The 16,784-nt window shown below is 32.4% G+C and overlaps 1 protein-coding gene across 2 annotated transcripts in view; it reads left to right on the top strand.

Moving 5' to 3' along the window:
- The first annotated feature begins 5,967 nt into the window (after positions 1 to 5,967).
- Positions 5,968 to 16,784, top strand: part of LOC101890654 (homeobox protein abdominal-A) — a 45,254-nt gene continuing 34,437 nt past the window's right edge. The window contains exons 1-2 of one of the 2 annotated variants that reach the window (XM_011293591.3): positions 5,968 to 6,904; positions 9,038 to 9,282. In XM_011293591.3, the coding sequence (XP_011291893.1) occupies positions 5,994 to 6,904; positions 9,038 to 9,282 (1,156 nt within the window). In that variant the 5' untranslated portion in view covers positions 5,968 to 5,993. Of the gene's footprint in view, positions 6,905 to 9,034; positions 9,283 to 16,784 lie in introns of both variants that reach the window. The other variant, XM_011293590.3, reaches the window with a different exon arrangement.

Here is a 16,784-nt window from a genome sequence, read left to right as displayed (position 1 = left end):
TATTGACAATGCTGCTTGCTGTGGCGTTGTTGCTTTTCGAAAACGAAAGAGTGGTTGGAGAGCCCAGTGTGAGCTTGTGTGTGTGTATTTTGATGGGATTCGAGTTGTGAACGACGGATGGCATGTTGCTGCGAGTTAAGGGCCTCAGAGTCATAAACGCAGGTCTCACAAACGGTTGTTCTACCAAAAACATACACACAAAATTTTTATGGTTTTACAATTAATTAATCATAAAACAGAAGAGGAGTAATTAAATTTTGTAAAAACAAATCATTAACTGGGCGTTCTGTTATTGTTTCATTAGCCACATGCAACAAAACAAAACAACGGATTAAAAATCACGTGCGAAAAAGCCAATGAAGCTAAATTATTTTCAAAAAGAAAGAATAGAAATAGTTTTTTGTGAGGCAAACTAAGCTGAGAAATTCCATTAAGTTTGTGCTCAGTTCCAAGCTGAGAGGGCCACCTAACAACAGCTGAATTCTTATTGAGAGAGTGAGAATTATGAATAAAACTGCAGGCAAATATAAGAAAACAAATGGAGAATGAGTCTTCCAACTGCAAAAGAATGAGAATAAGCGTATAACCCAAAACAAAGAGCGAACCAGCGAGCTCCCCAATACATTAGCAAAAGTGGCAGCAACAGCAGCATTTTAGATTAACGTTGGCGCTCTGTTTGCGTCAAAGCCTGTGAAAACACTACACTGCCCAACAACAAAGCATTACGTCGCCGGCATCGCCAAGCTGACAGCTATTCAGTTTACCATCCAAAATACTCGTTTTATTTGTTCGTTTATGTAGAAGCTATAGCTGCAGATATTACCAATTACACGAATTTTATACTCTTTTAAAAATTTCGTTTTATTATAATATTTATTATCGTAGAGCGCACAACTGTCTGCGGAGAATTTTTGCGCCAAATATAGAAAACCCCAACATTAAACATTAAAACCGAAACTGAAACCGAAACGATAAAACATTGTGAGATCTGCTAGAAATAGAAAATTTATTTGTGTGTATTAAATAGTAAAACTTGACAAACTATAAATCGAAAACTAAAACTGCAAGAGTCCATGCAAATGTTGATTTCTAAAGGAAAAAATAGCTTCTTAACTGTAAAATAACAACTAAGTGCAACGGAGACATTGTAAAATTTCAAAATTTCTCCAACAAAACGGAAAAATCATTGTCTTATTGTTCTTTTAAGTGTTGCAGCACTTGATTACAATACCGCAATCGCCAACACCACCACCACCATTCTCATAGTCTATGTTTCCGCCGTCGCCGCCACCGTGCCATCAAGATTTGAGACCAAAACACCATAACCAAAACGTCGCCACACACCATTCCACATCGCACCAGACACCACCATTGAGTAAATGCAGCACCAACAGCAGCATCCATAGTTTCTGGCTCTGCCCGCTCCGTCGACGACATACTCTACTCTATGCTCAATGGTAACGCGCTGCCGTTGTCGTCCGCTATAACCATCCAAATCATTTTATACATTTTGTTAGTAATATAGTCAAAGTCATCAAATCAACACAACACACAACAATTGCCAATGCTTGGGCTATTAAAAAAATAAAAATAATAAAAATCGAGAAGAGAAGAAATCATAATTTCCTTCTTTCAATGCCGCTTTATAGTGCAAGCAAATAATCAAGCCCCCCGAAAAATAAAAAAATTGTCCAGCACAGATGTGTTTGTTGTGTATAAATAGTAATAACAATAATAAAAATTTTATATAAAACACAAATAAAAAGCAACAACGGCAAATTTAAGTGAAATTAATTGAAAAGAAGAAGAATCAAAAAATATTGAAATAATTTTGCATACACAGCCAAGAAAAGAGAATGTTATAAAAATATTTAAATGTCTTTTAAAACATCGTAAAAAATCGTACGTGTCTAACCTTAAGCGGCGGAAAAGTGATAGTTTGAAGATTTTATTACTTTTCAAATAACAAAAAACACCGAGAATAATTTTACGACTTTTTAAACGCGTGTGTTTGTGTTTTTGACAACAACTTCAGTAATACCACCCACATTCAACCACAACCCAAACAAACGAAATAACATTTAGCTCATAAAAGCCATAAAACCACAAAGCAAAAATCAATAAAAAATTTTAATGCAATAGAAACGGACAAAAGTGTCAAACCCCCATAAAACATTAAAAACCGGCGCTAAACGAAAATCCACACCGATTTTGTCTAGAGCGACGGCACAACAAGTGAAACAAAAATCTTAATATATAAAATTTGATTTGGTTGCTATATTTTTATCACCTAATTCAAATTCAATACAAAAAGTGTTTTAAAAATTTTTAAAGTGAGTTAATGTCAAAGTTAAGCAAAAATTGTTGTCTTGTTTGAAATTTTTGCAAATCGTCATCAACTACAACCACCACAACCAATCACACACAAGTCATAGCCACACAACAGCCACAAGGTAAACCTCTTTTTATTCACAAGTTTTTTTCTTTTAATTTAGTTTTTAAGTTTTTATTTTAATTAGGTTTATAGTTGAACAAACGTCATTTAGTTTCAATTTAATTTTCTAGAGAAAATATTATTCTATGTCGTTAACAATAGAAAAAATGCAGTTTCATTTACTCTCAATGCCGTCGTCAAAATGAAAACTTTGTGCAGAGAAATATTTGTTACTCGAAAAGTTTTATAAATAATACTAATAGATTTTTTGTCACAAAAATTGTTATAATTTTTATTTAAATTGGCAAATATTAACTTACATTTTTATTTCACTCAAAACTAAATAAAAATCAAAACATAACATACATGGTTCTAGATTTCTTCCTTTAGCATTCGATTTTGAATCGACATACAATAAACAAACTCTGAATTTTCAGTAAAACGAAGTCGCTTTATATAAAAATGTTTTAATTTTGATAATTGTTCGTATATTATAATTTTACCTGAAGTTTCCGCCTTTTTTGGAATTCCTGTAGGAATAAAAATATTTGCCGATATCTTTAGGAGACGAGTTACTGTAACACTTTATTTAGAAATTAGTTTAATATCATATGAAGAATCTAACTACAATTCGAAAATCATATTCAATCACAAGCATTTGACAACCCAAATTCGAAGATAGAAAAACACGTATCCACAGGGAAAATCTATATTTTAAATATATATATTACAAAAATATTGAAACTTTTTCATGTCAGAATTAATAATACAAAGTTTGAAAAGATCTTGATAGAACCCAGCTTAAATTTTTATTCCAAAAAATGACACAACATATTTTCGCAAAGAATAAATCATTATTCTCCATAGGCGTGACAGAACTAAAAACTTTTATTTTGAACAAAAAAATAGCAATCCCTGTCATATTATTTTCGAAAAAAAGTTCTAGTTCAATTTTATTTAGCTCAGAAGTAATTTATCGGCTGATAAGGTTATTGACATTAAAAATTAAAATTCACTGGGAATACCTAGAATGAATTGTACAAAATTTGTAGCTTCTTCTTCTTTATATATGCCTTCAATTTCATTAAGAAATTCAAACTTTCAATTATTTATGTAAATAATAGAAGCCAATAAAATTTGCCTTATTTAAATTCTTATTTCTAACCATATAAATGAACTAAATGTTTTTTTACTTCCAAGTAAGATATCGCAATTTCGTTGGTGTCATGCGTAAGTGTTCCATACGCCATTTGCCTGTTTTAGAGAAACCGTATTTCAAAGTTTCCATCTCGAATGGCTTGGAACTGACTTAAAAATTTATTCATATATGCCCCCTTAATTGTTACGAGTAATATACGAAATACTCCAGGAGAATTTGACATAAGTTTTCCTGCAATAAAAAAAACACTTGTACTTAATATTTTAGAAATCATTTTTCTCAAATTTGTTTTATATCCACGATTTGACACAATTATGAAAAATTGTATATTGAAAAGAACAAATGTATTTCACTCCATGAAATTCATGACATTTCTAAATTAAAAAATGTTCAGGTTTTTAAAATGCAGCATAACTATTTTATATCTAATTTTCAAAATAATAGTAATGGTGTATGTAACACTTAAGCATGACTCCAACGACATTTTGACTAAAAGATCCCACAGTCGAAGTTTCACCTATCAATATTTAATATTTTATTATGAAAATTACTAATTTCTCTCTCAACAAATGTTACATTGAACACTTTTCGGCACGCATAAGATTTTGTATTAAGAACTTTTCTAAACAGGTTTTTTTTCAAAAATTATATAGTCAATTATATTCTTTACTAAGTATATAACTTAGACCCCATTACTAATTGGGAAGTATTCCACACTTCATTTATCTGCTATGAAGAAAGAAGAAGAATATTTTTGAGATGATGTCAAAATTTGTTTCATTTTTATAAATGTATTTTCAAAATTTGAAGAGAAGAAAGAGCTTTGAGAATTTTCTTGGATGCAACTTTCATCTCAAAACCATAAAGTGACAATATTTTATAGATATTTCTAATTTAAAGCAAATTTCAATGAAATGATGATGAAATAACTGACTTTTCACCTTAACATGTTTCTCCAACAATTTTCAGTAATACACCTATTTTGAGATGCTATAATGATTTTCTTATTTTATTCGGTTTTCACGAATTATACACTTAAATGTAGCATATGAAACAATTGTTAATTGTTATATTTTTATTGTTAACGACACTATGCTATCAGGTCAATTTCGTATTTTTTGTTCAGTTAAATATATTATTCTTAAAAGATAATTTTAAAAACTTTTCTTAAAAAAAATCAATAAATCTTTTCTCAATCCTTGTAATTAGACTGGCTTTTATATCAACTAATATATATCATGAAATTGGCCTACAGCATTTTATAATATTTTCTATAGCTTGTCAATTTCTTTAGGTTTTTGTTAATTTCAGTCACATATTTTTATTTAATTAATTTTAATTACAAAATTATGAACTATTAAAGAATTATGTATTTTTATTATCATTTTATTATCCATTTATATAAATTATTTGATTAATATTTTATTTGAAATGTGGTTTACTTTTGGGCAGTAGTTAAAAACATTAAGAGAGTATTTATTTGTAGAACAAAATTAAGCAAATACATTTAAATGGAGATGAATACGCAAAAGCAAAACTATCTAGGGTTTATTTTTAACTAATTACAAATAACTATATTTCTACTCTAGAAGAAATTGAACAAAATGTGTATATCGCCGGGAATAGTACCTTACTTGTCTTGGTTTATATATTTGTTTAATATATGAGAAATGACTAATATTAAATTCAACATTTATAAAAAACAAATTTATAAACCGGAAGGGATGTAAAAATATTTTTGCCTTTGCTAGGAAAATTTCTATTTACTTTGTTCTAAGTTAAAAAAAACAAACATTTTATATTTTTTTCTTTTCTGAGTCCCGAAAATTTTTTTATCTATTTCTACCAGGGATGAATTTTCGATCTATGAAAATATGCACATATTTTCTTTTTTTATAAATTTTGTGATTTGATATTTTCATAGGGCACGAATTAAACTCTCAATGAAAGCACTCCATTTAATTCTAACTTATTGAGCCTAGATAATTATCCATCTTTAAAATAAATTTAATATTCGTTCGTTTCGTTGTTCTCAAAAAATTTAAAATCTCCATTCAAATGAAATATATATTTGCTTGATTTTGATTTACAAATAAAATACTCTCTACATTACCAACATGATTTGTTAAATATTTCAATCAAAGTACATAGAAACCATAACCGTCTACAATATGAACTTTAATATTTGAACTCTGATTTAACCTCTCAACAATATTCAAAAATAATACATTAAAAATAAACAAAACCACAGTCATATTTATATACAGTTCTATTCTAAATATCTCTCATCTCATCCATAACACAACAACTAACTCTTCACCAAAAAAAAAAAAAAAACTATAAATCCCCAAATCAAACCAAATTACTACAATAGTCGTCCCCTCATAAAAACTATGTGCAATGTCAAAATTTGTTTTCGATAGTATGCTACCAAAGTATCCACAGTTTCAACCATTTATAAGTTCACATTTAACTACAACATCACAAAATTCATCATCAGCAGCTGTTGCCGCCGCCCTAGCCGTTGCCGCTGCCACCTCGTCAACGTCCAACACCAACAACAGCAGCAACAATCCAAATAGCAATAGCAACAACCAAAGTAACAACAGCATTAACAGCATTTCGAATAATTTAACAGGAGGCCATACGAACAACGTTTCTTCATCTTTGCTATCACCCAACACGTCCGGGCATTTGAATCAATCGTCCAATTCACCTGTGTCATCTTCATCGCCCAGCTCTTCGACGCCATTTGGCAGTTCCCTGGGTCAACACTCGTCCGTGCATCAAACGTCACATTTTGCCAGTGGACAACATCATCAGTATTCGCTGACAGCAGCATTGCAATTGCAACAGCAACAACAACAATTGCACATTAATAAATTAGCAGCCGCTGTTGCAGCTTCCACACAACATCAACAGCAGCAGCAACATCAACAGAGCAACGGTAGCAGTTCCTCCTCGTCGTTGCAACACCACCAACAACAACACCAGCAGCAACAACAGCAGTTGTTGTTAACACCACCCTCCGTACATAATTCGCATACCGGTGATAGCAGTTGTTCACCTTCGCCGTCGGCATCATCATCGCTGCATCGCAGCTTAAACGATTCATCGCCCTCGTCATCGGCTCAGGTCGTTAGTGCCGCAAGTTCAGTGGCCGCTGCAGCAGCTGCCGCCGCCGCTGCTGCTTCTTCATCGTTTGCCATACCGACAAGCAAAATGTATCCCTACGTCTCGAATCATCCCAGTTCACATGGCGGCCTCTCCGGCATGCCGGGTTTCACAGGTCTCGAGGATAAAACATGCAGGTAAGTCTTATGAAGATAATATTATATGGGGAATTTAGTGGGGGATGGGGGTTAGTATATAGAGTTCAAATTTTTTTAATGGAGAATTATAAAATTAAATTTTTATTGATTTTGGAGAATTGAAAGTCCTCCTTATCTGCAGATCCGGATGTAGGCATACATTTCTTGGTACTTAATTTTTGGGGGTACATTTACAATAATTTTGAAACACTCAAAAGGATAGATAATATCGTTGCAAAAAAGGTTCGAATATTCCAAGAATAAAATCCCACGACATGAACTGCATAACTCACTACAATGTAATGTACTCCAATTACCTTGGTTGAAGAATAATCGGTTATGATTTGAACATTTGAAACGGTCCTCTGAAAATATTGTAAATATTGTTTGTAATATTGAAAATATTGAGTTTGTAAGCGAATTTGAAAGTAGTTACAACAGTTAAAAATCTTTTAAGAAACTCATTATTTTGTAATGATTTTTTGCTATGTGGCATTCTGTTGATGTGTAATCGAAGCTCAGATCTACTTGTTTACGGCTGCGCACATATATCCGAATTAAGAAAAACAGTAAAACAAGTCCTAAAAGAGTACTAGGCCGGAGTAGAATCTGCTCGATTTCGAGCACACGAGAACGAGCGAAGCATATTCGCTCCCATTCGATTTCCATAGATAAATAGAGTATACACAACTTCTTGTCTTTTATTCGCCGGGGTACTCCCGATAGAATTCGAATAGAGAGTGATTCTCGCTCGAAGTCGAAGCATTTCGGAGCTAAGTGTTTAATTTGTTGGGCATATCAATATTTTCAACCGAAATTTGGAATTATGTGTTAAAATTCCCCAACGAAAATATTACTTGGAATATATAGAGCTTTCCTACCAACTGAGGAAATATTCTGTTTCGCCGAAGCAGTCAGTTGGGTCAAAAAGTCCAAGTTATTCAGACGGAGTTTTTATTCGGATTTCAAGTGAAAAAGTTTAATGAACGATTTTGGTCTTATTTTCTTTTTCATATAGGATATTAAATGGAACAAATACGAAAGGTCAAATATAGAAAAACATTAATAATAATAATAATAATAATAATAATAATAATAATAATAATAATAATAATAATAATAATAATAAGTAACCTGTTTATTCCTCTTATCTTCAGAGTCAATTTTCACAAAAATCTTAACATTATAGGTATGAAAATCCTAATCCTTGTGAAATGATATAATTTTAATCTGATGAGAGATAGTATTTAGAAAAATAGTCATAATTAGATTTATTGATTTGTTATTTAAATAAATCTCTCACAAATACTTCCTTGTCACACGCCAAATTATTGGTGTGAAAACCACAATCCACACAAAGCAATCTACCATTCATGTCGGAGGATAATACATTTTAAGATTGGATTTGTAATCCCTCCTGCATTTTCCAAGGTCTCAAAATTTTACATATCCTTCTTCCACCTCTCTCAAGATACTCATTTAATTGGCATAGAAACCACAATCCGCCGCAGCTCAATCTGCTCTAATTAACAGATTATCCCAAGAGATTATACAACATAACCACAAAGGTCATTTCTTGAGCCCTGTTAATGCTTTACGGCCATTCAATACTCTAACTTGCTTTAGTGTTAAAACAAATGACCAATACTGTTAACATTAATGCATTTGGGATGTCATAAAAATTAGAGCACACATGCCGAGTATTACAAAGCTAATACCAACAGGATATTACAAGGACTTGGGTTTTTGTTTCGATAGCAAATGGCATGTGCTCACCCACCCAATGTCATTTGGTGATTTATTTTACTATTCATAAATTTGAATTGGTAGTTAAATTGACCAGAACTTAACGATAAGTAGGCCACAAATCTGTTGAAAAATAGCATTGGCAAAATAAATTTGCACGCCTATTTGTTATTCTAAGTACACAATTTGCATATTAGCCGTTGTTTGGGTTGTTGTGGGTGGATTATAGGCTAAGCCTCATTTAGTACAGGATTAGCATGTCATATCCTTTTGTCCTTGAATTTTTTGCACAAAAGTCAAGGTTATTTACATCTTGTTTTGACAACAATTCTAATTTCTTTCGTTTCTTTTTCTTTGTTTTCATTTTTCACCATTTCTTCTCAGCAGGTACTCAGACTCAGTTATGAACAGCTATCAATCAATGAGCGTACCTGGCTCTGCGTCAGCCAGTTTTGCACAATTCTATCAGCAGGCAGCTGCTGCTTCAGCAGTATCAGCTGCCTCCGCCGGTGCCATTGGTGTTGATTCGCTGGGCAATCCATGTACACAACCGTCATCGGGTGTTGTACCCACTGGTGGAGCTGGTCAAGGTATTGCCGATTTACCCCGATATCCATGGATGACTTTAACAGGTGAGTTTGTGATTTATTTTGAAAACGTATGACTAAGTGTATCAAAAACAAATTAACATTAAAAATCGTTAAAGTTTAATCAATTGTAATAAAATTAAACACGGAAGAACTGCAATTATGTGGTAGTTTATGGCTGTGCAGGGTAATAAATAAGTAAAGTAACCAGTAATCAGTTAATAAATGAATGCAAGTTGTGGATAATTAAAAAAAGGGTGTCAAGGGACATAAAATAACGTTCAAAGAAAGCAAATTACGAAAATTTCGATGAAAGGTTGGCCTCAGAAAAAAGTAATCGATAACCGGTTGATAAAAGGATTAAGTATTGATCATTTATTTTTCCGAATAACCGTGTAAAATACCAATACGAAAAATTTGACCGAGTGATTAACAGTTGAAGTGTGTTTGGCACAGTTGACACAATAAATAACATTTGATTAGATATTTGGCACAAGATATACAAGCGATAAGCTAGAAGAAAAGACATATCGCAACAGAATTGTATAAATATTATGTTGGGGTAGAGGGTTTTACATCAAAGTGTAACCAAATTTCTTTGTGCAAAAATTACAAAATGAACGTTATTCTAATAACAATTTTAATGGCGTATAGCCTTGAAATCGACGATATTAATATCCTCAGCGAAAAGACTAGTCTGGGCCATTTTATTTTCAATGAAATATCTGGAAAAAATAAAAATAGTAATAACATTTTTTTTTTTTTTGGCTATAATAGTTTACTATAATTCAGATTTTTCTGATCTAAATTATTAATGCCTACAAAAAGAGGTTTTATTTCGAACTTTGAAAATGTTTGTCTTCTCAAAAATTATTATTTTTTGTATAGTTTTCTGTACACCATTGTCCCGCGAGTTATCGAAACCCCATGGATCTACTAATTTATTAAACATTCTGATTTGCCTAATGACATTTTAAAAATAAAAGAATGGGAATAAGAATAATACCCCACCAAGATTTATTTTCCCTTTATATTTTACCTTTGTCTTTCAAAAATATGGCTCACATGAAGTTCAAAAATATTGTCGTAGGTTTCTTTTTTGTTTATTTTCTATTTATGATATTAATATAAATAGAGAAAGAAAAAGAACAACAACAAAGCATAACGACAAATATTGTTAATGAAAAAAAAAAATCGAATTTGTATATAAACCACTCGACCAAAAAAGAAAAACAACCACAACAACAATAACCATGCCAACTAATAATATCAACTAGCTGGCTAGAAGCTAACTCAAGTCATTGAACGTATGATGGCCTAACATGCAGCTACAAAGGCAACAAAAACAACTACAAAAACAGACACAATACCGGCAATAGTGAACAAGGCAGTCACACCGGTGAATGCTCATTGCCCTTAAAGTGAAAAAAACGTCTTGCAACAACAAAAATCAAGATTTTTTTAATTTCATTTTTTAGAATTTGAATTTCCAGACACGCATCATTATCATCATCAGCACCAGCGTTTGCTTTAGTTCTGCGTTTGGTTTAGATTTGAGTTTTTGTGTGCATGTGTATATCATTCCCACCTCATTGTCGTTCTGGTGTCCATGTTTGCTCCTCCGTTTTTTTTTTTAGTTTTTTGTTGTTGTTTTTTATTCACTAAAGATTCCTTGCCTTTGATAGATATCAAAAGGTAAAATATAACGCCTTCACACAAAATTCCAACTGAGCCAAATGGAATGAAATGAATTAGGTACAATATCAATGTCTAGCAGACCGCACCTCTTTGAAGAACATAGCTACCTAGAAATAAATCGTTCGTGTGAATGTTAACGATGATGATAAAAGTGATGAATTCAAATCCATGGCGATCATCAAGACTTTTTTTTTTTTTTTTTAGGGTTTGGTGCGGCCAAATAAGATGAAATTTTTTTAGTGGCATATTTTTGTAAATTTAGAGAATTGGAATTCGATTTCTTATAAATATATCTCTTTTTATATTTTTGATGTATTTAATGCCAACATTCCGCAAATAATTTTAAGGGTGATTTCCACCCCTAATTTTGCTCACAAAATCAATAGATTATTTTGTGGGAAATATAAACAATTTACTTGGCAACCATATTGGAAGCCATTTTGAATAATTCAATGGCCGATACAATAAATCAATAAAATAATGCAAATCATTTGAGTAATTTGGACTGAAGTTTATCTTCTACTGAGAACACAAATTTCCAAAATAAATTAAGAATATAGCATACCAATACAGGGTGAGATAAAAAACGGGAACAAAGTCAAACGCCATAATTTTTACATTTTTTTAAATTTTATTGAATGAAAGCAAAAAATGTCTTGAATAGCATCACATTTTGGAATAAGTTTAGATTGGTTCAATTTGGTCACCTTTGGCTCGAATTATGGCGTCCAAACGGATAATGAAACCATCACACGCTGCCCGAATGCTGCTCCGCGGTATTTTTGCCCTTCCCGGCGAAGCGCTTGCTTGAGGTGATCGACACATTGGTATTTTTATACCCTACAACACTATGTGTTGGGGGTATTATAAGTTTGATTGGCCCAAAAATTATGTAACACCTCGAAATATTGGTTTCCCACATAGGAAAGTATATATGGATCTTCCTAGCTCGCCGACCTGAGTCGATCTAGCTATGTATGTCCGTCCGTCCGTCTGTCCGTCTGTCCGTCTGTCCATGTTAATTTGTAATCACTCTACAGGTTGCAATTATGGCCCGATCTTCACGAAATTCAGAATGGAGGTGGGTCTGGGGTCAGAATAGAACCCTATTTCTTTTGGAGATGATCGCCAAATGTTTAGGGGTTGAAATGGACCAAATACTGAAAAAATGTCGGATTTTGCAGTAGCTGTACAGGTCGCAATTATAGACCAATCGACGCGGAATTTCGCATGTAGCTAGAGTATAGGGCGGGGAAGAAGCCTACCAATTTGGGTGGTCATCGGATAATATTTGGCGGGTAAAATAGACCATATCTTTTGTGTTGAAAAAATTCAGAATTTTTCATTAAACCGCGAATATTTTAAATCCCGGCGAAATCACAAAGCCATGACAAGGTTACTTCTGATCTTTACATTGATGTTAACATCCAACAAAACGGATTTATAGCAAAATATGTGCGATATATACATTTATCAAAGAAGATATGCTTGAAAAATCTCTTATATGTCGAGAACGGCTGAACTGATTTCCACAGTTCTCATTAATTCAGAATGGCCTCTTGGCAGGAAAGAAAAAACGTCTAAAAAAATCTCATAAAAATACCTCTCTAAAGATGAAAATATTGATTTTGTAAAATTTTCTCATATTTTTGGCATATTTTCATTTTGAATTAAACATTTGGTAATATTTCTACAGCTAACAAAACTAAGTAGTTAGGATATCAGGATATCATATACAGATCGCATTTATGGCCCGATCCTTACGAGATTTTGCATGGAGATAAGATGAGGGTCAGAATAGAAGCCTACTCATTTTGGAGATGATCGCCATATATTTAGGGGTTGAAATGGACCAAAAAACTGCAAAATTGTCTGCAGGTCGTAATTATCGCCCGATTCTCACGCACATTTGAATGGGGGTTACCGGACATTACAAAAGCCAAGCAGTTTTGGATGGCCATCCAAAAATATTCAATGTGTGAAATAGTTTGCCAACTTTTGTAGACAAAATACGAAAATGTCCATTCCATTGACTTTTTGGAGAATTCACAAATACAGGAAAGACGCACTTCTGACTATTTCGTTAACGCTGATTTCGTTGAAGAATATAGTCAAATGTCTGTATCTCATATAGATGCGTTTCAGTCAAAAACCAATAATAAATGTTAAGCTTTTGCCACTTCTGAGAGAATCTAGGTCTTGGTGAAATATTGGTTCCAGATCTAGGAAGACCATTTACGTGCAACATCTACCAATAGATTGGAAATGAGCAAATTAGTTTAAGTTGCTATTATTCGAAAATTAGAGAACGAAACCTGATGGTTTTCTTTTATTATTTGTCACAATATCTTGTGGAATTCTTTCGAGTATCTCGCCTATATAAACTGTATCGTTTATTATAGTGTTGTAGGGTATTCAACGGTCGGCCCCGCTCGACTGTAGCCTTTGCTTACTTGTTTAGTGCCAAATTTGCTTTCCAACATACTCCAGACACAATAGTCCAACGGATTGGTATCCGAAGATATTGGTGGCCATTGTGCGCTGGAAATAAAGCGAGGAACCTCATTTTGTAACCATTCTTGGGTGGCGCGTGCTGAGTGCGATGGTGCTGAGTCCTGTGGAAACGTCCAAGGTCTGCGGCATAAATGTTTGCGTGCCCAAGGCTTTAATACACCCTCCAAAATATTTTCGCGATAATATTCAGCATTTAATCTGATGCCACAGTCGATTAGTACGAGCCGAGAGCGACCATCGGCTGTTATGGCGGCCCACAAGATCATTTTATTTGTTTACAAACTGCTGGAAAAAGAATGTTTTCCCATCAGAGAAAACCAAATTCGGCACTTCACCACTTTCGTCTATTCACCACTTTGAGTCTATTTTCTTTCTGATGCGGTGTAAGTTTTACCACTTTTAGAAATTTCAATGGCTTTACCCCGAGCTCATTTTTCAATGTTTGCCAAATGGAATATTGAGATATGTTCAGCTCACGAACCATTTATCGGCCACTGCGACGCGGGTTTAGCCACTTGTGGTTTTCCAGTCAAATATAAAGAAATCACACTATCACGCTTGAATTCTATCACGAATAACTTTTTTTCTGGAAGATTCTCACCAAAATGCCTTTGTACGCTTGTAAACAATGTAATGAACTGACAGAGGAATAATATTAACAGATGTCGGACCAGTAGCTTAGAAATGACAGCAGTTTTTTCATCTCACTCTGTATATAGGACTATGTTTTAAAATTTGCGACTGTACCACTCGCTGTCACCTCCAAGAATCAGCAGGTCAACATTTTTGAACGTTAAGTTTTTAATAAAAAATTGAAGACTAATACTATCACAAAGTATATCAACAAATGTTTCCAGTAGCAGGTCATATTTACCATTCCTGGGAGTAGAAAAAAATCGATGATGTACTTACACTTTAGTTTGAACCTTGCTCGAATGAATATGAACAATTCCGTAATCTGGTTATAGAAAATTGTCTTTTTCGGCATTGTTAAATGAAAGAAGAATGTCAACAAGATGACTTTTTGCCAATGCACTGAAGTTAAAAAAATGTTTCCTCCAACAGTTTTTTTTATATTCACAATAAATTTCAAATATTCTCGAAAATCTGCTACATTTTGCTCAATTGAACATTTAAATAATTTGAAATAATTAATCCGCAAAATGTGTTTTCATATTCTAATTGTTTAGAGAATTAAAACGTCATGTTGAGCATGTTCATAAAAATTCTATTACCCACTCTCTACAAAAAAATCATGTTAAAATTTATTTATTTCTCACTGTTTTCACAACTCATTTTTTAGAAATAATTGTTTGTTTCTTTTCAAAAACATTCACTGATTCCGAATAAAAACAATATATTTTGTTATTTTTTTGTTTTATGTACCTGTTGATGACTTATGTTGTACGTTTTCAAAGACGTATTGGAATGTGGAAATTGTTTAAATAATTTTCTAAATTTCGCCATTTCAAATAAGGTGAAGAAAAACATTTTTGTTTTCATTTATATTGTTTATAATGGTTAGGGAAATATTTTTAAAATTATTTTATATCATTGTTTAAACGTATTAGGTAGATTTTTTTTCGTGTGGATATCGTGTGATGAAGAATGTTTTGTTAAATATTTAGAATATGCCAAGGCCATTATAAATTTCCCCCGAGTTTCAAATAGTGTAAGAAATTTGGAAATAACGATGAAATTGAGGAATTCCTCAAAGAAAAATAAAAAAAAAATAATACAATAGAACTACAAAAATTATCCAATTAATTAGTTTGAATATGATGAGGAAAGAGAATTACTTAAATTAAATTTAATTTAGTATTAATTACATTGGAAGTGTTGAAGTTTGCAACTATTTAATTATTGTTAAAAAAAACCATCAATATATGAGAAATCTCAATTTGATTCCATAAATTTCTTTACTATTTTATTAATTACTTTTCCTCTATCACTTGAAGCATTTATATTTTAAATTTTGTTAACATCATATATCTCATTCCATATTAAAATCTTATCAAAATCAATAAATGCATTACTTAGAATGCCCATTAACTTCCGTAATGCAATTCAAGCTATTACCCAGAGTTTTATGGGCAGCGTTTAACTTGTTAACTTGTTGACCATGTAATGTAAGATTTGTTTAAATAAATTAAAATAATACTATCTAACCATGCTATCTTGGCAACAACTTTTCAAAATCCGTTTGCTTGGCTGTTAACGAACGCAACAACTTTATTTCATTAGAAAAATTTAGAAAGACAGCCACATATAACACATATAAATTTCAATTAATTATTTAAATTTAAGCAAAAGAAACAAATCAAGAAATTACCATGAGACATAGTAACATGCAGTTGAGACATATGTGTGTATAAGAGACTTGGGCGAACAATTGATTTCATCAGCATTTCTGTTTTTGAGATACAGATCTTTCCACTGTCATTTAATTGGTAAGACAACATTATCAGAATCAGAATTGATTTGAGAAAGAATCAAAACTCCTTTCCCTTCTTTCTGAAAACCAAAGGATATAATAAGCTTAAATGAAATGTCATGATGTGCAATACATTGACAGTTAATTTAAATTATTGCAAATATTTGCATCTATAGGCGCTTGCCACACCGAAATGCCACAAGACCTCGGAGGGGCACCATGACTATGTTATTTAAAATTCAATTAGAATGTCAGCAAATGATGACAACGACAGCAACTGTAAATGAAAAATGCTAGCCAGTTATTACAAATTCAAGAAGCTTAGTGAATTGACACATCGCCTAGAGAATGAGAGAAAGGACCGATAGAGATTGGCAGACAGACAATTGTGTAGAGTAGAGACCGCAAGCAACAAACGCAAATACATATGTATATGCCTTCGCATTTATGGAGAAGAGAAACTCACTTGATTTTACAGTGAACAAGTTTTGCCTACCCAACTTGCAATGGTCAGTCACTACATTTGTATGTATGTACATATATGTATATGTCTCTATATGTGGTGTATCTCTATACTGAATTTACACCAACAAATGCATAAATATTAAATACATATATAGCACGATTTTTTTCTGCATATTTTCACAATATTAAACTTGTCAACAAGCTCATTTAAAAACACAAATATGCATTGTGTGATATCATTTCTATATAATTAACAGCTTCATGTCACAGACTGAGAGTCATCAGATCGATAGGATACCAATTTTCTTTAATGAGAATAATTGAAGAATTTTAAAAAGTGTCAATACAAATAGACCTTTTTCAATAAAAGACACAGTGACTGATAAACTTTTAGAACATCCTTTATATTTTTTTAATAAATATTGAAAAATTAGCA

The sequence above is a fragment of the Musca domestica genome, unplaced genomic scaffold (genome assembly GCF_030504385.1).
Source record: "Musca domestica strain aabys unplaced genomic scaffold, Musca_domestica.polishedcontigs.V.1.1 4, whole genome shotgun sequence".
In the NCBI taxonomy this organism is placed as follows: domain Eukaryota; kingdom Metazoa; phylum Arthropoda; class Insecta; order Diptera; family Muscidae; genus Musca; species Musca domestica.
The sequence above is the reverse complement of the archived record's forward strand: the minus strand, read 5'-3'. Positions and strand labels throughout refer to the sequence as shown.